Source organism: Hemicordylus capensis, chromosome 6 (genome assembly GCF_027244095.1).
Source record: "Hemicordylus capensis ecotype Gifberg chromosome 6, rHemCap1.1.pri, whole genome shotgun sequence".
Taxonomy (NCBI): domain Eukaryota; kingdom Metazoa; phylum Chordata; class Lepidosauria; order Squamata; family Cordylidae; genus Hemicordylus; species Hemicordylus capensis.
The window spans coordinates 15,942,454-15,962,224 of record NC_069662.1 but is presented as its reverse complement, the minus strand read 5'-3'; the positions used below and the strand labels follow the sequence as shown (position 1 = coordinate 15,962,224).

The following is a 19,771-nucleotide window of genomic DNA, read 5'->3' as shown; positions in this document are numbered from 1 at the left end:
ACACCCATTTTCAGAGAGGAAGCAAAGGCCGAGAATTAATTTTCCTGCATGATTCAATGAGGCTTGGCTGGATGAGAATTTCCTGACCACATTAGCTTTATCCCAGGTTTCAACTGTTTGCTATTTTTGCCAGGACCTCTTTATTCTCCAGAAACAATGAAGAGTCTTGTGACACACCTAGAGAATAACACATGGATTAAAGCATAAGTTTTCATGGAGTACAGTCCACATCATTGGGCACGTTGTTGTTGTTGCTGTTGTTATTAATTCAATTTCTATACCGCCCTGAAATACTTGGAACATGCATATGGGAGCCTGTTTGAATGAGCAGTCATTCAAGAGCTGGTCTTGTGGTAGCAAGCATGACTTGTCCCCTTAGCTAAGCAGGGACCACTCTGGTTGCATATGAAAGGGAGACTTGATATGTGAGCACTGTAAGATATTCCCTTTAGGGGATGGAGCTGCTCTAGGAAGAGCAGAAGGTTCCAAGTTCCCTCCCTGGCATCTTGAAGATAGGGCTGAGAGAGATTCCTGCCTGCAACCTTGGAGAAGCCGCTGCCTGTCTGTGAAGACAATACTGAGCTAGATAGACCAATGGTCTGACTCAGTATATGGCAGCTTCCTATGTTCCTGTGAACAGTCCTCCCATGCGATAAAGGGATATGACGAGTTAGGGTATTAGGAGGATGTCTCAGTGGGCATACTCAGCTCATTCCCTTCCTAATCACATGTGTTGGGTGCTGTTTCATTTGAACCAGCCATCTATATAAACAAAATGCATCAAAGGGTTAAGTGAAATCTATAAGTTTGAACAATTTACAAGCTTCTGATTGGAAAACAAGAGAAGCAGAAATCTACATTACATAGCTCTTGTACCTCCATGTCATAGTACAAGTAACACAGAGATTGTGAGCACAGAAACCCTAAGCAGCAGGACCTCTGTTCTGGTCATGGAACAGATGGAGGATCGATATGGGACTGTGTATGGGCATGATTATACATGAACTATAATCTCAGACAGGTGCATATATAGTGGGAGAAAGTGAAAATAGTGGAATGGTCTTATTTATTTATTGCTTAATTACCAGACAATGCTTTAGGGGCATGTTTGCCATGCAAACAATTGCCCCCCACTCCTTATAGTATGACTATAATACAGCTGGTGCCTTCAGATAGCTGGAACTTGCAAGTTATGGAGCTCAAGGACTTGAGTTGGGATATGTGCAAGTATTAAAGTTCTTCATTGATACTGTTGTATTAGTTGGTTCTACTGCTAGTTGGTTCTACTTGTAACTGTAGTTGGGATAGTTAGCAGAGACATGGAGAAGGGGCCAGGAGAAGGAGAGGAAGGCAGCGAGGGGCCCATTTTAAAATCTACTCCGGACCCACTCCAACCTTGGTACACCCCTGCCTGGAGGCAGTAATGGGCTGGATGAGGGATAACAAACTGAGGTTGAATCCAAATAAGACAGAGGTAATGACTGTGGGGCGTCGGGACCCTAGAGATGGTTTAGAGCTGCCTGTTCTGGATGGGGTTACACTCCCCCTGAAAGATCAGGTATGTAGCTTGGGAGTGCTCCTAGACCCAAAGCTTGCCCTGGTTTCTCAGGTTGAGGCAGTGGCCAGGAGTGCTTTTTATCAGCTTCGGCTGATACATATGCTGTGTCCATTTCTAGAGGTAAATGACCTTAAAACAGTGGTGCATATGCTGGTAACCTCCAGGCTTGACTACTGTAATGCACTCTGCGTGGGGCTGCCTTTGTATGTATTCTGGAAACTGCAATTGGTAAAGAATGCGGCAGCCAGATTGGTCTCTGGGACAACACGAAGGGACTACATAACCCTGGTTTTGAAAGAACTGCACTGACTGCCAATATGTTTCTGGGTGAAATACAAAGTGCTGGTTATTACCTACAAAGCCCTTAACGGCTTGGGTCCAGGCTATTTAAGAGAGTGCCTCCTTTGTCATAAACCCTGCAATCTCTTACAATCTTCTGGAGAGGTCTGGTTACAGTTGCCACCAGCTCGTTTGGTGGCGACCCAGGACGGGGCTTTCTCTCTGGATGCCACAGGGCTTTGGAATATGCCCCCTGCTGAAATAAGAGCATCTCCTTCTCTGTTTGTTTTCAGGAAGACCCTCAAGACTCTCGTATTCTTGCAGGCTTTTAATTAGAATTAATTTTAATAATTTTAATAATTTGTTTTAATAACTGTTTTATGCTATTGTTTTTATTGTGTTGTGTATTTTAATCTGTGTTGGCTTTTAAATATGTTAAATTTTGTAAAACCGCCTAGAAATGTACATATCAAGCGGTATAAAAATATGATTGATAGATAGATAGAGCAGATGCTCTAGCTATGGCCCCATTCTTCCCCCTGAGAGAAATTGCCTCCCCTCAAAAAACAGCGAAGGGGAGGAGGTTTTTGAGGGGTGGGTGGGAGAAGAGGAATCAAAATGGTCAGAGGTCTGGAGCACTTTCCCTAAAGGCTAAAGCATTTGGAAATTCTTCATTTTAAAAAAAAGGCAAGTAAAGAGAGAGATCTAAAGATTTATAAACTATGTGGTGTGGAGAAGGTGGGAAGAATGTTTTTCTTCCTCTGCCATAATATCAGAACTCAGGATCATCAATTGAAATGGATTGGCACTAGATTCAGGATAAAAGAAAGTAAGGCTGTTCTCATGAGCAGCCCAACCCAGGATAGGGCAGCCCAGCCTAGGTTGCGCTGCTCACATGGAGTGCCAGGATCGATCCCAATCCCAGTGCTAGCCTCACAGATAGCCCAATTTTTTGTTGGAGCTCCAGCTCCAAATGGCTTTGACCTTTTGCTCCAGTAACCCTAATGACTCTAGGAGCATTGGGAGTAGACATAAATTAGGGTCTCCTTCTCTTTACTGTCCATCTCTGCCTCTGTGACCCCTCCATTGATAGAATGTACTCAGGAACTTCCTGGGAGTGGTCACCACAACCACCTCCTCCTCCTCCTCCTCCCCCTTCCCCTTCCCAGGTGGCATCTCTCTGACTGACCACCATGCAGCCAGTTGTTAGATATAGGTCTTTCCTATCATCATGGACTTCTGACTAAAGTAGATTAGTTTAGCCTTACATGAACCTCCATGTTTATCATTTGCAAGCTGTTGTCCCTGAGACCTTGTTAACTTCTGCTGTCATGGGAGTGAGATAGCTCCTGAAATACTCTGCTATTTAAGTCATTACCCTACAACACCTTGGCCTTTAGCCAGGGTTGAGGGTGCGAGCATGCCCTTAACCTCGGTGCCGACAGCCTGCGTGCGCACAGTAAGATCCCTCAATGCACTGCCTTCCTCCTGGCACCAAGGACTTCCTCCTGCGGCTCCATCCTCTGCCACTTGCTGCAGCTCCGCTCGTGTGCCACGCTGCCGCTCGTGTGCCATGGCAGAGCAAACTGGGGAGTGTGGGGCGGGGGGCAAGCAGAAACCTGCCTCCCCCCACACCAGCCCTTCGCCCCATCTGTACTTCTGGTCATATACAATGCATAATTGATGTATTGATTTTGCTCCTGCAGAATGTGGTGATGCTGCTAGTTTTTGGCTGTACGTAACGTGAGGAGTTTATTTGTCTAGTGAGGACTAGACAAATAAACTGGCTATTTGTCCTGATGGCTATGGGGAACCTCCACATTCAGAGGCGATATACCTCTGCCTACTAGTTGCTGGGGCAGGAACAGCAGAGAGGGTAATTGCCTCCATACCCTGTTTGTGGGCTTCCCAGATGCAACTGTCTGGCTGGCCAATGTGGGACATGGAGTGCTGGACTGGATGGGCCTTTGGTCTGATCCGTTGAGACTTATGTTTTTATGCTCTTCTGGTTTGGTACTCAATCCCACCCATTCATGCCGGACTTTAAATGGTCTTCGATTGCTTTGCAGGAATTTGCATGGGTCTGCCCTTATCTCATCTAGTTTGCCCTGACAGACAACGATTCATCTAAAGACCCCTAATGTGTTTGTGGCTAAGGTGAGATTTTAAACTGGGACTTCTGGGCTCAAGTTGCAAGACTCCACTCTGACTCTCTCAGTCAGAGGGCAGAATTCATATTGACGTCAATCTCAGGTTTAACTGGGTAAACAACACCATTCTTTCTGTAACAGCTGGAAAATGAACCTCTAACCTAGGAGTTCTGACTCCTAATTCCCTGAACCTGAGTCTAAAAGCATTCTAACTTGCAAATGAAGTCGTATATTGATTTCTGTGAGATTCTCCGTTCACTTGCATTTCTGTTGCCAGAGCTAGTTTCTGTTCTTGTGCAGGGCAGTTGCAAAATTGCAGCACACATGATGTAGCCCTGGGAAGGTGCTCCAGCAGTGCAGCAGAAGACGGGGTTCCCAACTCCTTCCCTTGGTGGTAACGCCACAGGCAAGCAGAACCCACCCAGCCAAGCACTTACTTTGCAAATTGACTTCTTGACAGCTTCCTGATTTGCCTGGCGAATGCTGGCATGAATAGAGTTTGCCCGTTTCATTCACATCCCCCTTCTGGAGAGGGGCACCAACCAGCACCCTGCAAGTGGGGGAACATATTGTTAGTTGCTGGTTAATTGTCCATAATGGATTGTTGATGTTTCCTCAGCGGGAGCTAATGTTTGGGATTGATTTATTATTTGCACTTATATTCCATCCTTCATCCTGGGATTCCAGGGCAGCAAACAACAAATTAGAAATAATAATAATAATAATAATAATAATAATCCCAGTGGTAATTGGCACCCTGGATGCAGTTCCAAAAGACCTTGAAGAGCACCTCAACACCATAGGGGCCACAGAAATCACCAGCAGCCAATTACAAAAAGTAGCTTTACTAGGAACAGCCTATATTCTGTGATGATATCTATAACAACAGCAACAACATTGACAATAAAATTCAGCCATCCCAGGTCCTTGGGAAGGACTCGATGACTGGATAAAACAAACCAGTCAATAACACCTGTCTGACTGTGTAAACAAGAAATAATAATACATCTAACAAAATTCCTCAAGATAAACAAACCCAGCTACAACCAACTAAGAGGAAATCAAACATTATCTGAAAGAGTGAAAGTGAGGAGCTTATGTGGATCTCATCTGAGAATGAGTTTGACAGTCTTGGGGCCATCACCAAGCAAACCCTGTCCTACATGCTCAAGCTTCAGCATGCGTAGGCACACAGAACAGAGCCCTCCCAGCAGACCTTGTCAGGTGGGTAGTTTCAATTGGGACCTGAAGGTCCCTAGTTGGCAGCATTGCTCCCTTGTGTTTGAATGAGACACATCAGAACATGGAATAGATGGCACCCCCTCTTCAGCTAAGGGGAGGAGGAGGCAGAAGTGTGTGTGCACACCTGTGAGTAATAATCAGAAGTTTGTCCTATGGAAGAGATGGAGGCAGAAAGCATGAACAAATGAGGTGGGAGTTCATGGCACCTTGAGGTGCAGACAGGGCGGATCTACAACTGAACTAACGTGTGCAGAGGACACAGGCTGCCCAGTGGGACCAGGAGGAGGAGGACCACAGACTCTGGTCTTTCTATCTCTATGGAGAGGGGTAGATGTTGGGCAGGGAGAGCAGCTATGGTGATGACCGTTGGTGAGGGTATGAAAGGGGGTGTGGCCAGCCGTTGACAGGCTCCTGCAGATGGGTGCATGGTGCTGAAGTGAAGTGTGTGCTGCTCTCACTCAACTTGGCAAGGATGAATAGAGGGGTGGACGGGTGAGCAAGTGAGGGGAGTAGATTTGCTGCTGCAAGCAGTGGAAATGAGGGCGGGAGGAAGTGCATAGGGGGCTCCTACAGGAGTCAGAAACAAAGAGGTGGGCAATGGAGGAGGACAGAAAGGGTGGGATGTTAGGGCAAAGTGGTTTAACACTTCAGCTCAGAGGGACTCTCTTCTGAGTAGACATGCATATAAGGGGATCCTGGAGTGCAATAAGAGCATCCTGGAGCTCTGGGGGTTGGAGAAAAAGTCCTTCCAAAAAATATTGGCTCCCACTCCTACCCACCCACCCCCACCCCGGGGGACTTATGTTCTGTTCTTGCACACACATGGCCCCTCTGAGCTTGTTACACCACCAGGTGCAGGGCATCTCTATCTCTGAGGTGGGGTAGCTGATCTGCTGCATTGGAGGAACACATCCTGCTTGCCACCCTTTATGAAAATGTATGCTTGAACACAAAGCACATATCACAAACAAGCCATAAGTCTCCAGTGCAATCTGATCCAAAGGAAGCCTACCTGGGTAGCACTGCTGCCGGAAGTGTGGAGTGTGCAACTTTTCACTGCTCGGGGAACTGTAGAATGTGCAACAATATGCAGAGAAATCAGGGGTGTCTCCTGTGTCACTTCTGCTGGGGGCAGCTTTTTGGGGCAGGACAACAAGAGAGAGAGAAAATGACTCCCCCTAAGAGTGAAGATCTGAAGCGAAAAGAAGTACAAACCTTGCATTTCTTCCACTTCCCAATGGCACGACAGTCTGCCCGAAACCCTCTGCTGTTTCCCGGAAGATGATTGGGCGTTCTGTATCCACACTGAATCCGTAGCAGGGTGGCAGCACTGCAGGGGATCCATAAACAGCTGGTTAGACCTTCTGTTCAGCAAGAGGGAAGGGATGTCAAAGAGGTCAGTGCAGTATCTGGCAACCATGGGGCCAAATCCTACATTTAAGTCCTAGACCAGAGGTTCTCACTCTTGGGTTCTCGCCATTGTGGCTGGGAATGATGGGAGTATCTGGGGACCCAAGGGTGAGAATCCCTGTCCTGGACTATCGGGGGCCATAAAATACTTTCAGGAAATGTTCTCAAATTTTGGGAGAATGGGAGTGTCCTGCTGCTGTCATGGGACAAGCAGCAGCTGGGGGTGGTGGTGTCCCCCTCTTTCTTTCTCAAACCCAAGTAGGAACTTCCTTAGCAGCAGCTTGAAGAAGGATCTTCTTGCTCACTCCCTGTCCTTTGAGTCAATGTCTAGAGCAGTGGTGGGCAAGTTTAAGGCTTCTGGAAACTCTTTGTTCCCCTTTTTCTTTTTTTGCCAGAGCCTTGGGATCTGCCAGCACAAAACAGCAGCTTCGAGAGGCGGAGCCAGTCAGCTTGTACAAAAATTTACAAATACTGAATAAATAATTTTAAATTATTTTATTTAAATAAGAATAATTTTAATAATAATTCAGGCCCCTGAATTCTAAGGTAAATTTGCTGCAGGGGAGCAGGATAGTCTGATTGATGAAGGAAGGATATGGAGATAAATTAATGGGAAACTAAAATAAACTCTAAGCACCCAAAGGATGAAAAATTGGGTGTCCGTGCTGAACGTATACTGAGAGAAGCCGGATTGGAAGAAGATGAGCGTGTTTTTAACGTTGGAAGAAGAAACTTCAATAACCTGCACTACGCTGATGACTCCCCTCGGGTACCTGAGAATGCAGATGATCTGCAAGCTCTAGTAAAGAAAGTCAAGGAGCACAGTGAAAAAATAGGACTACGACTAAATGGAAAGAAGACTAAATTAATGACAATGTGCACAGCAACTAGCCTCAGAAATGATAATGAAGACATTGAAGTGGTGGATAGCTTCTGCCTTTTATGATCGACCATCAACAGTAAAGGATCCAGCAGTCAAGAAATACACCGCAGACTAGCACTTGGTAGGGTTGCAATGAAGGCCTTGGAAAGGATATTTAGATGCCGTGACGTGTCTATACCTACAAAGATTATAATAGTTCGGACAATGGTTTCCCCCCGTGACACTCTATGGATGCGAAAGATAGACTTTGAAGAATAAGATAGGAAAAGGTATTGACGCTTTTGAACTATGGTGCTGGAGAAGACTTTTGAGGATACCATGGACAGCCAGGAAAACAAACAAATGGATCATAGAACAAATAAGTCCAGAATTTTCACTCAAGGCACAAATGACCAGGCTCAAACTATCATACCTTGGACACATTATGCAAAGATCCAGCTCCCTTGAGAAGTCCATTATGCTGAGAAAAGTTGAAGGAAAGAGAAGAAGAGGACGGCCAGCAGCAAGGTGGATGGACTCAATTATAACAGCAATGAATGCACCACTGAAAGACTTTAAAGGCCAAGTTGAGGACAGATCATCCTGGAGAGAATCTATCTATGTGGTTGCTAAGAGTCGGCACTGACTTGATGGCACTTAATCAATCAATGCCCTCACTCAGTCAACCCATTCGATTTGAAGCATTAGCCTGAAGGGAAGGGAAGCAAGAGAGCGAGAGAAGCAAGGCCCAAACCATTGGACCCATACTTCAGATTAGCAGGAACCTACTGGTAGCTTCTGAGCCACCAAATGCCCATTTCTGGCCTAAAGCAGCCCGATGGGCCATGTTGCCGGGCAATAATTTGGGGTGCCATTGGAGAGGGGCAGTACTCCTGCTAGGACGAAACATTTGCTCTTCATTCACCTCAACCTACAGATCCTCACACGCAGAATATGCCATTTAAGAATTGCCATCTGCTCATCCATTAAATAGATGGTTGGCACAGGGTTGGAGGGCTGGTGGGGGTCCAGGAATTCAACAAATTGAGAAAAACACAAGTTTGAAAAACACTGCCCTAAGGGATACTCTTTCTCTTGCATGCTTCGGCTTCCTGTAAGGAGTTGAAGAGACAGACAAAGAGGAATGTTTACACAAGAGAAGGAAGCCCCCTCTTTCTCTTACAGCAACTGCTGTCTCCATCTCCCAGCCATTGATTGACATACACACACACACACACACACACACACCTGACAAACCATTGTGTTTTCCAGTGGCCTGTTATCAGTGCCCCAGAACATGCATTGATATATGCCAGTGTATATGCTAAGGCCCCCAAAAGGCTTATACACCTTGAGGAAAGGACTTCAAAGAGCAGAATCAGACATTTACAAATCTACCCTAAATCTCCAGGAGCTTTTCCAATCTGCCGGGGGAAGTGGCTCAAATTAGCACGACTTAGGACGAGAATTTATAAAGCACATATAAGCATGAATCGAAGCAAACCTGTGGCCATTCATATTTTTGCTTTTTATTAGGGTTGGCTATGGCTCCTCAAGCTTTTTTGAATCTAGGATCACTTATACCGGCATGCTCCCTCCCACCTTCTCGCCCATTTCTGGCCAATGGAGTTGAGAAGGCGGGGGCAACCTGCCTCCCCCTCCTCCCTATTGGCACATTCCCCTGTTCTCAGGCAAGCAAGGAATAGCGTGTGTGCATGCATGGTGGATGACCAGCTTTTTAAAACTCTCTGTGTGTGTGGTGTGTGTATGCGGGAGGGAGGGAAGGAAGTGGGTGGGTGGATGCAGAGAGGGGCAAGGCAGGGAGGCTAGAGAAGCTCATGGGGGTAGAAAGAGATTCCTGCTGATGCAGGATATAATTTCCAATAAGAGAACAAAGATACAGCAACGCTTGAAATGCATCAGGCTCTGCAGAATAAAGCTAATATCAACTTATTCAGCACCTTTAGCTTTCTTTCCCTCTTCTTTTCTTCCTGGTGGAAAGCCAAGGCAGACTGTCGAACTCTCTTCCAGCTGCTCTCTCTCCCTCTCCCTCCACTGTTGCCCAGAATAGAAGGCTGCCTTGCCCTAGTGGGGAGGAGGCAGAAGAGCCCACTCCTTCCCCTATCTGCCTTGTCCAGCTGCTCTGCAGAAAAGTGCTTGTGCTTCTGCTTTGCTGGAGCAGCTCCCAGCAGCCTCCTCCATTGGGCTCCACGCCCCCACCCCCCGCCATGATGGATCCACCATCTCCTCTCTTTTCCCCTACCCTCATCAGCTCCTCCAGCCCCACCAGCACTGCTTGGAATAGCTAAGGACTGCAATATGCCCTCGAGGGTAGCTAAGAGCTCACTAAACCCAAAGTACATTTGCTCCTATGGATAAAATGCCTTTACTGGCCTCGAGCCAGTCTGATGCAGCTTGGCAGCCTGGAGGAAGTGAGCATACAGTGAACTCGCCTCCTCTTTTAAAAAAATTCACCACTGCCCTCGCTCAGTGCCGCCATGTTGACAGGCTAACCACGGAGCAACAAAAACCGTGGTTAGCCCATATAACATAGCAACCTTGTATGATGAATATTTTTTTAAAAGGGACAGTGGTGAATAATAATTGGCGGGGGTGGCGTAGGGAGATGAAGCAAGTTTGCTGTTCGCTTGCTCCCTGCCAGCCTGCCGAGTACATCAGACTGGCTTGAGGCCAGTAAAGGCAGGGAGTCAGGGCTGGTGGGACTGGAAGAGCTGATGGGGGGAGGGGGTGGAAGAGGGGAGGGGGTGGTTCCATCAGAGGAAGTGGGGCGCAAAGCAAGAAAAATGGTTATTGAGCCATCAACATGGCGGCCTTGCGCAAGGGCAGCAGTGAATTTTTTAAAAACAACATGGCGAGTTTGCCATTCTCTTGCTCCCCGCCAGTATTCCCCTCTTCAGTATGCCCTGTTCCCCTTCTCCTTCCTTTTTAAAAGCATGGGGCAGGAGGGCATCTTGCTACCTCACTGGTTCCCCAATAATTTGCTGCTTGAGGCGACTGTATATCCTCGCCTCATGGAAGAACCACCCCTGGTGGCTGTTCTTTGTTGCAGTGCTGGAGAAAGCAGCACCTGTTAAACTGCTCGTATCTTGAAGCTATGAAAGGCAGAGAGTCCCTTTTAAGGAAAACCGACGCTATTATCATTGTTATTATACCAAGTGCCTCAACTGCAAGCTTACAATCGAAGAGGACACAAAAGGATGAGAACAGATGGAGGAGGACAGGGCAAAGGTACTATGTATTCAACTCTGTTTATTCAACTGCAAGGACTGAGGGAGGTAGAAATACAGAAGTCAGAAGCGGCAGCAAGAGAGAACTGGGTTGGCATGAAACAGAGGAAGTAAACTGAGGTTTAGCAAGAGCAAAGAGGTAAGGGGAGGGGTTAAGACTTCCCCCTTTGCTATTTCTGCACCAAAAACCACGCCCCAGGTAGCAATGTGCCCCCAGAGTGTTTGACAGGCAAACCAGAGAGAAAGGGATGAATCAAGGAGGGGAAATAACCTAAGCTGGGAAAGAGTAAGGCAATAAACTGGGGGCTGACATCTTGACTAAGTAGGACTACCCTACCCAGGAGTTATTCTAAATTTTAGTAGGACTTCCTCTAGCAAATATAGTCAGGATGTCAGCCACTGTCCTTTTTTGGGGTGGGGGGTGGGGGGAGAGAAAAACTCTACTTTTCAACAGGTCTTTTAGGATCCAGCAGGGCTTCAGCAGGAGCCAATCTTAAAGGAGACCCCTTCCTCAGGCCCACCTCAGTACCTTTTACCTCAACAATTACAACATTAGCAAAAGGAACAAGAATGACCAGCATCACTACAACATGCCCACTTTCTCTCTGAGAACCAAAGCTAAGTTATATGGGTCAGGGTTGCCAGTTCTATTCAGCTAGAAAACCAACAGGTGCTACTGTTCCTAGCACAGAAGAGATGCAGTGATGTGGGGCTGGGAGCTGGCCTTGTTGAATTTCTGCCTGTCATTGTGTTAAAAGCATAGAACACTTAGAGCAGGGTGGGGGGAGAAAGGGTACATGAGGGTTATATTACAATTACTAAGAACTGGGTGGATGCAAAAGAAGAAATAAAAGAGCAATGTGATGCTATTACAAAAGGGGTGTGTGGCGTTCTTCTAACATCATTCTTTATATCGCAAGTTAGGAAGTAACTATATCTATCAACTGTGCCCAGCCTGGCTAGGACGTGACCTGCATCTTTGTCTATGTTTGGTCTCATTGGAAACCCACAACTATCATGTGCAACCACTTTTCTCCATGCCACTTCCTGAGGGGACAGGGACCTGCTGTGAAACAGAGGATAGAGTGACTTGACAATGGGGTAAGGCGTAGGAACAGCAGGAGGGGAAATGAGTAGGCCATGTGGAGGATGAAAACACTTCCGGCCACACAGTTTGAGGACTGGAGACTGTGACACAGATTAGGGAGGAGAGCTGGTCTTGTGGGAGTAAGCATGACTTGCCCTCTTAGCCAAGCAGGGTCCACCCTGGTTGCATATGAGAGGGAGGCTTGATGTGAGAGCACTGTAAGATATCCCCCTTGGGGGATGGAGCCACTCTGGGAAGAGCAGAAGGTTCCCAGTTCCCTCCCTGGCAGCATCTCCAAGCTAGGGCTGAGAGAGACTCCTGCCTGCAACCTTGGAGAAGCCGCTTCCAGTCTGTGTAGACAATACTGAGCTAGATAGACCAATGGTCTGACTCAGTATATGGCAGCCTCCTATGTTCCTATAATGAAATTAAAAGGGGCTTTGTGGAGGGAAACTTCCTTTTAGATCTTGGTCAAAACCTTCCCTTTCCCTTGGTCAAAGCCTTCATTTTGTTTAGTGGGTTTAAAACTGCACCTCGCTGAGGCTAGGTAAACAAGTAAACTCTTCCTGTACCCTTTACAACAACCATCAACATAAGGAGTGTCATCCTGTCAGACCTTATGATTCATGGATGCAAATGGGAGAGCAATTTCTTGCCTTTGTGGAGTGGAGCTACCATTGGGTGAATGGGTTCAAAGAATCCGGGCTGCCACCAATCAGGGGCTGCAAGCACGGCCCCAGACACGCCCCCACGTCTGATGCGGGGGGCATTATTTTGGTCCCAAATGGGGCCACGTGACCCTGTTTGGAACTGAAATCGGCCTGCACTTCATCAGGGCCGCAGCAGAGCTGATCGATCTCCCTCCCAAATGGGGCCGTGTGGCCCCATTTAGGAGAGAGATTGGCCCACGCTGCATTGGGCAGCGCTGCCAGAACGGCTCTCCCTGCCCGGACAATCACTTCGGCCCATGCTGCCCAACGCAGCGCAGGCCGATCTCCCCCCACTCCCCCACCGCCTGTGTCTGACATCAGATGCAGGGCATGGCTAGCTGGGCCACCGTGTCTGATGTCGGATATGAGGGGTGGGGCCAGGGGGCCATGGCAGCAACCACACATGGGCCACCACAGTCTCCCTATGCTACTGCTCAGAACGGTCTACACTGACTACTGCCATGGCATTTCAGGCAGGGGGTTTTCCCAGCCTTAGATGGGAGATGTCAGGGATTAAACCTGTGACCTTCTGCATGCAGGCAGATGCTCTACCAGTGAGCTACAGCCCCATCCCTTAAGGGGAATGTCTTATGGCAGACAGTGCTCACACGTAGTCACCTATCTAAATGCAAACCATGGTGAATCCTGCTTAGCAAAGGGGACAATTCATGCTCACTGCCACGAAACCAAGTCTTGTGATAGCATGAATTATCCCCTTAGCTAAGCAGGATTCAACCCCATAAAGGAAGAATTATGGGTTCAAAAGATGTCCTATTCTCAGCTTTATTCCTCACAAAAGAAGCACAGCCTCAAGGGAAGGAAGCAGGAATGCAAGCCTTAGGAAGATGAACAGCAGCCAGCAGTTGGAGAGGTTTCTATATAAATTTCAGTTCACACAGTCAGTATTGATCCCTTCATTTTGACGTCCGCTGTCCAAACATCAGTGTTGGCCTCTGGCGTGGGCAAGCTGACTAGATGCCCAGGGCGCCAGTCTGAAGGGGGCGCCAAGCTGAGCTTGATGACTCTCTGTTTGGTGAATGTACGCTTAGTTGGGGAGAAATGTAGCACAGTCAGGAAAGAGCTTTCTCTTTCTGCTAATTGCTTTTATGGTAAGAGAGAGCTAGTTTGGGAAAGGGATGGAAGGAAAGACCGAGAGAGAGGCAGCGGGGAAACAGAAGAGGAAGTTGCAGAAGGCATGTGGGACTTCCGTGCAGTCCCAGCAGTGGAGCAGGAGAGCATTGGCAGCAAAAGAGGCAGCTGGAGACCCTCTTCAGGGGCGTTGCTGGGAAAGCCTGGGAACAGTAGTAGTACGGCTTGTTGCACTACTATGTTTTGCATTCGTGCACAAGCCGCACAACTTGGCCACACTGATAAATTAACCATGTGGGTGTGTGCACATGTGCCAAAGACACTTCTCACCCAGGTCAATATTTATCCTAGGGCCGGCCCTGCTAATAATCTTGTGGATCCTCACTAAGAACTCAGCAGAGACAGGTTGAGACTACAGAACGACCAGTGGTGATTGGTGCTCTCCAAAAGTGGGGGGAGGGTAACCAAAGTTCCACTTCTAGGCCCACCAACACACCAAACCCCCATGCAATCAAAGGCCACTTCATGGCAATTAGGTCTATTATTGTCTTGGTGCAATGATAGCTGGAAGGGACCTCTCTGTTCGAAGGCAGAAGCCTTGTTCACGAAAACATATCCAGGGATGTATGCACGAAAGAAGAGCTCTCTCTCTTTCTTTTACCATCCCCTATGGCTTTCTCTCCCTTATCCTTCTCATCCCTCTTCCCTCTTTTTTCTTATCTTGTGCAACAGCAAAATACATCAGGGCTCCCTCTGCAGCAGCTCCTGTTAAATAGGCAAAGAGGCACCTTTCAAAGTTCTCTCTTCTACTTAACAGAGAGAGAGAGCAACTCTCTCTCCAGCTCAACACAGCACCCCTCTAGTAGTAGTTGCTGCTGATGTCTCCCTTATGCTTCTTTTTAGACTGAGAGCCTTTTTGGGAGAGGGAATCACAGGTGTTTTTTTTTAAATATAAACTGCTTTGAGATTATTATTTTGGTTGAAAACCGGTATATGAGCATCCATAACCACCACCACCACAATTAGCAGGAGGAGAACAACTGTCCTTTTGCATCTCAGTATACTGTCCTGCCTAGTAGCTGTTTGTTGGCCTTTTCTTTTTATTTTGTGAGCCCCTTTGGGATAGGGGAGCATTTTCTTATGCCTTCTTTAAGAACCATTTTTGGCTGAAAAGCAGTATATACATACATACTGAAGGAAATGTGAGAAAACCTACAATCCAATAGAAGTTTCTACTCAGTTCTGGAAGGGAAGACCACACACACAAATATAGATATAGTCCCTATTACATAAACATACACAGGTATAGACATATCCTTTATTACAGATATAGATATATTCCCTATTACAGAAACTACTATCTACCCTAAATGAAGAGAAAAAAGAGTGGCTTTAAACTCACAAACCTGCCAATAAAAAGTAGCTCCCCCACCCCCACTGATTAATCAACCCAAGCTTTAGTTGATTGATCTGCCAATTATTATTATTTAGGGGGAAATTGGTTGCTTTCCTTTCTGCTACACAGCACCCAAGGCTAACCTAAAGTTTGCAGCCTGTATTCTGTCGTAAAAACATCCATTGCAGTGTATTCTAAGTGAACATTCTTCTCTGAGGATTAGAGATTTTTCACCTTGCATCCCCAAAATACTCTTGCTGATCTTCTCTGTCATTCTTGGTTTTTCTATACCAAGAAAACATCTGGCCTCAGAATGACCTTCCTCTGATCTAGTCTTTTCAAAAAAAAAAAAGAAAAAGAAAAAGAAACAAGGACGTACTTACCAGCAGCACAGAAGCACAAGAGCAGTGAGGAGGAGTCCATTCTTGGCTGAGTGCTAACAGTGCAAATGCCCTGGGAAGCTGGAGGGTGGTCAGAAGGACCAAGGGTGGGTGTCTATACCACGGCAGTGTATGGAACTGATGTCAGGTGAAGCAAGCAAGTTAGTGACCTTTGCCAAAAAAAAAAAAAAAAGGGTGTGTGTGTGAGAGAGAGAGAGTCTAAAAGGAGAAGCTGAATCAGGAGCAGCAAAGGAAGGCATGTGGGATGAGTGGTTTTGACCGCAGGAGAGACCAAGACAGAAAATTACTTTGTCACCAACCCCTATTGCTTAAAAGATGAAATGAAACAAAGGCCATTTCTTCTTTCAATGCTGCCGTCATGCTGCACATGCAAGATGTGCTTAACTATTTGCCGCTGCATCCAGGCCAATGTTTTTCCTCATTATGTACAATAAGTTAATTGTGCAAGGCGCTGTATAGAATACAAAATCCCTGCCTTCTAGAGCTTACAGTTTAGGATTTGAAGCTGGGGAGACAGTAGAGGAAGGGAGATGGAGGCAAGGGAGGCCACACAGAGAGGCAAATATATGCAATTTGTTCAGTTTTATGCATAGTTAGACTTCTAGTTTCAGCAGATGGTGATGTTTAAGGAGTTGCAACAAACGCTTTAGGGGAAAGGTGGGTGTTGTGGAGAACATTGAGGGAAGTGAGAGAATTTCATCAGTAAAGCAAAAGTGTTTGGGTGGGTGGGGGCTTTGTGTGTGTGTGGGTTTGTAGAATCAAACTTCTGTGTGCTAATGAAGCACCTTTTAAAGTGGTGATTCTCTCATATTTGGGGCAGGGAAGAGGAACTGCTGCTATCCATCCCCAGCACAAGATCTCTGTGGGCGGGCCCAATGTGCGCATGCCCATGCTGGTGTGAGCAGGCGCATCAAATACTTCCAGGTAGTTCCGGTAAATGGGGGCAATGGGGTGGCAGGGAGGTACGCTGTCCTGCTGGGCTTTACTAAAATCAGACGCTGGGGGTAAGTGCACTGTCCCCCGCCCTTAAAGCTGTACCCCCCCCACCTTTGAGCCTCCCCTACCCGGTTCCGTGCACATCCCTAAGTAGTAGAAGTAGTAGAAATCTGTAGTCAAATGTGTTCTTCTGGTCACAGGTTTAACACTTTCACCAAAGCCCAACTGCTTAGCTGATTAATCAGTCTGAGTAATTGATTAAAGCATTTGGATCAGCTAAAATGGTGCCCAAGAATTAATCTGTCAGCAGAAACTTAAAAAAAAAACCATTTTTTAAAAAATATGGGTGCTTTAAATACTTCAGGTGGCAAGCAAGCATCTTAAAAGAGGTATTCCCTTCTGTGTGAGAGAATGGGGAATACCTCTTCTGAGACAATTAGCCAGTTCACACAATCATTAATGGGGGTGGGCGGGCTGTGCATGCTCCCGATTTTTGAGGGCTGTGCATGATTCCAATTTTCGGACCTATGGCATAGTCATTTGGCAGGAAAACGACATGAATCGGAAGGGCTAAATGCCCTTTATCTGCTCCCAATCTGGTTCAGGGTCCTATGTGGCTGCTGCTTTAGAGTAAAATCAAGCCCCTAACCAGATGATGGCACATCTCATTTGGTCCTAAGGTTTCTCAGAATGCCCAATTCTGTCTTCCGTCCCTAATTTTGTCCCATAACATGTTTATAAAATGCACCCACTTTTAACTGTACTCTTTGGATTACACTGGTTTTCAGCTGATGATTCAGGATGCAAGATTTGAGAAATGGTCTTCTTACGGCTAATGAAGAAATGGGCTCTGGGTTTTGTTTTGCAACTTCTCTGCTGCTATAGGAGAGGGTAAGGGCGGAAACTATCAAGAGTGCTGCAAGCAACTCAGATCACAAAAAGTTAAAATATTACAGCTTCCTCCTTTCTTCCTTCCTTCCGCACTGAGCAAAATTTTCACACCTCTCAATTCTTCTTTGCCTTCTCTTTCCTTCTGGCTCTCGAATGAGTTGTACACCCACATTTCACATATTTTCCCTCCAGCTGCAGTGGAGGGAGGCAGCTCATTTCATGCAGGGAAGTGTGTAGTATCCTTCAACATGTCACTGATGAAAACAGAAGCATACCATTTATTTTTAACTAGCTGGGCCAGGCACAGAGCATCTGCACCACTAGTTCTTCCCCTTTCCCCTGCCCCCGTTGTTCCGCCCCACCATCGGCGCTCCTACCCCCCACGCTTCTGCCTTGTGAGTCACCCTCTCTGCCACCCACCTGCTGCCATGGTCTTCTTCTCCCCCCACCCCCGCCGGTGCTCCTGCCTTTTGGCCGGCAGGCGGGCCGGAGAGGGAGGCTGTGCTGCCCTTTCCGCCGCCTGCTAGCCGGACGCCATTACCCCCAGCATTTCTGCTTTTTGAGGGAGGCTGTGCGACCCTCTCAGCTGGCCGCTGCCGCCATCCCCATTTTCTCCCCTGTCCCTGTGGCTAATTGGCAGCTGCTCGCGTACTCTCTCGAGAGCTGCCACGCATGGGATTAGCCACGGGTACGTCTTAGAGAAATAAATATATAGATTGTTTTCCTATCTCAGTCATATTTGTTTATTTATTCTTTCTTTCATTCATTTTATTTATCACATTTCTATACCATCTCATACCAATGTGTCATGGAGGTTTACAAAATAAATGATAAAACAAGAATTAAAAGCAAACATTAAAACAGTTAAAAATTCAAAACATCAATAGCAACAACAATAAAAACCAACTTACAGCTAATCAAAGACTTGATGTGGGGGGAAAGTGTCTTGAGTGCTCTTTTAAAACCTGCTAGGGGTGGGGAAGCTCTTACAGCAACAGGGAGTTTGTTCTAGAGCCTTAGGGTGGCTGTAGAAAAGGCCCAGCCCTGAGTTGCCACTACTCGGTCTGGGGGCAGCTGCAGATGGACCTCTCCAGAAGATCTTAATAAGTGGTGGGGGTCCTGAAGGAGAAGGCACTCTCTTAAATACCCTGTGCCCAAGCCGGCATTTAGGGCTTTATAGGTAATCACTAGCACTTTATATTTTGCCAGGAAACATACGGGAAGCCAGGGTAATGCTTTTAAAATAGTATTATGGTCTCTTTGGGTTACCCCAGAGACCAACCTGGCTGCCACATTTTGTACCAATTGCAGTTTCTGGTCTACGCATAAAGTCAGCCCCACATAGAGCACATTGCCGTAGTCAAGTCTGGAGGTTGCCAGCAAATGTACCCCTGTTTTTAGGTTGTTCTCCTCTGTATTGATGGTAAGGACTGCAGGGAGGAGTTATTCGCACATGGCTTCATGCTGCGGGGTAAATGTTGAGCAAAGCCACTTCGAATCACACTCGTGGCATTGAGGGGAGTAGCCCCTCCCCTCTGCTCTCTTTCGTTTTGATGCAAGTTCGCATGGCATGCCTCCATGTTTTCCTTCTAGCCAATGGGGCGTGGGGTGGGGGGGAGAGCTTTCTAAAGAGCTATATCTGCATTTCTAAAGAGAGTATCCCTCTTAACATGCTAATGATTAGGGCCTTTCCCTATTTGCTCTGGCGTTTTCAGAAAAAGTAGCTTAAAACCAGCATTTTAATAACCTGGAAATACACTGAGATAAGCTAGAAAGACAAAGCCCGATTTGTGTGTGGAGTGGGTCCAAGGATCTTGAAGGGACTTCGGGGTAAGTTTGGATGGTGTGTGAATGTACACACTCTCTTCCAAGAGAGGTTCCTAAGTTTAGATTCTTCTTGATTGACAGTGTTTATGAGCCAATCACCACACAGCCCAATATTAAAATGACATACAATACAATCATAGAATAGACCAATCATTCCACAAAGGCTTTTTTCACCTGATATCAGAAAGTATATGGGCTACCTTAGAGAGGGCATTCCAGAACACTGGCATCTCAAATGCAAAGTCCTTCCTCCTCTTATCCACATGGGTGCTTTCCAGATTGCACACTACAACATGTGTCACTATGCATCCATTAAGTGTGCTTCCGTACTGCCTGTGTTTCAACACCACAGCCCCTGTGCTGCCAGCAAGGTGCTGTTCCCATTTCCGATGCCTTCTTTCGGATGTTTTCCTTGAGTTTTAGTCCTACAACATTGCAAGTTCATTGCAGAAAAACAGCTGTATTTTCCCATTGTAGGAGGGTTGCGCAAACTATTTACATTTTCGAAACAATCCTGCCAAGCCGAAGCATTTTACTGCTGAACGTGTGTAATCTGGAAAGTGCCCTGCTCAATCTCAGTTTTCAAAATGACCTGGGGCACCTTGCAAACAGTGTATCCATACAGAGGAAGAGCAGTCCTTTAGGTACCCAAGTTCCAAGCTACTTAGATGGTTGTCACACCCTT

At 46.7% G+C, this 19,771-nt stretch overlaps 1 protein-coding gene across 1 annotated transcript in view; it reads right to left on the bottom strand.

Annotated features, from left to right (window-relative positions):
- Nucleotides 1–15,534, bottom strand: part of LOC128330236 (integrin alpha-X-like) — a 62,783-nt gene extending 47,249 nt beyond the window's left edge. Inside the window, exons 1-3 of the mRNA XM_053262750.1 lie at nucleotides 15,415–15,534; nucleotides 6,445–6,559; nucleotides 4,425–4,537 (exon numbers count right to left, since the gene is read on the bottom strand). Of these exons, the coding sequence (XP_053118725.1) occupies nucleotides 4,425–4,537; nucleotides 6,445–6,559; nucleotides 15,415–15,454 (268 nt within the window). The 5' untranslated portion in view covers nucleotides 15,455–15,534. The remainder of the gene's footprint in view (nucleotides 1–4,424; nucleotides 4,538–6,444; nucleotides 6,560–15,414) is intronic.
- Between the last annotated feature and the right edge of the window lie 4,237 nt (nucleotides 15,535–19,771).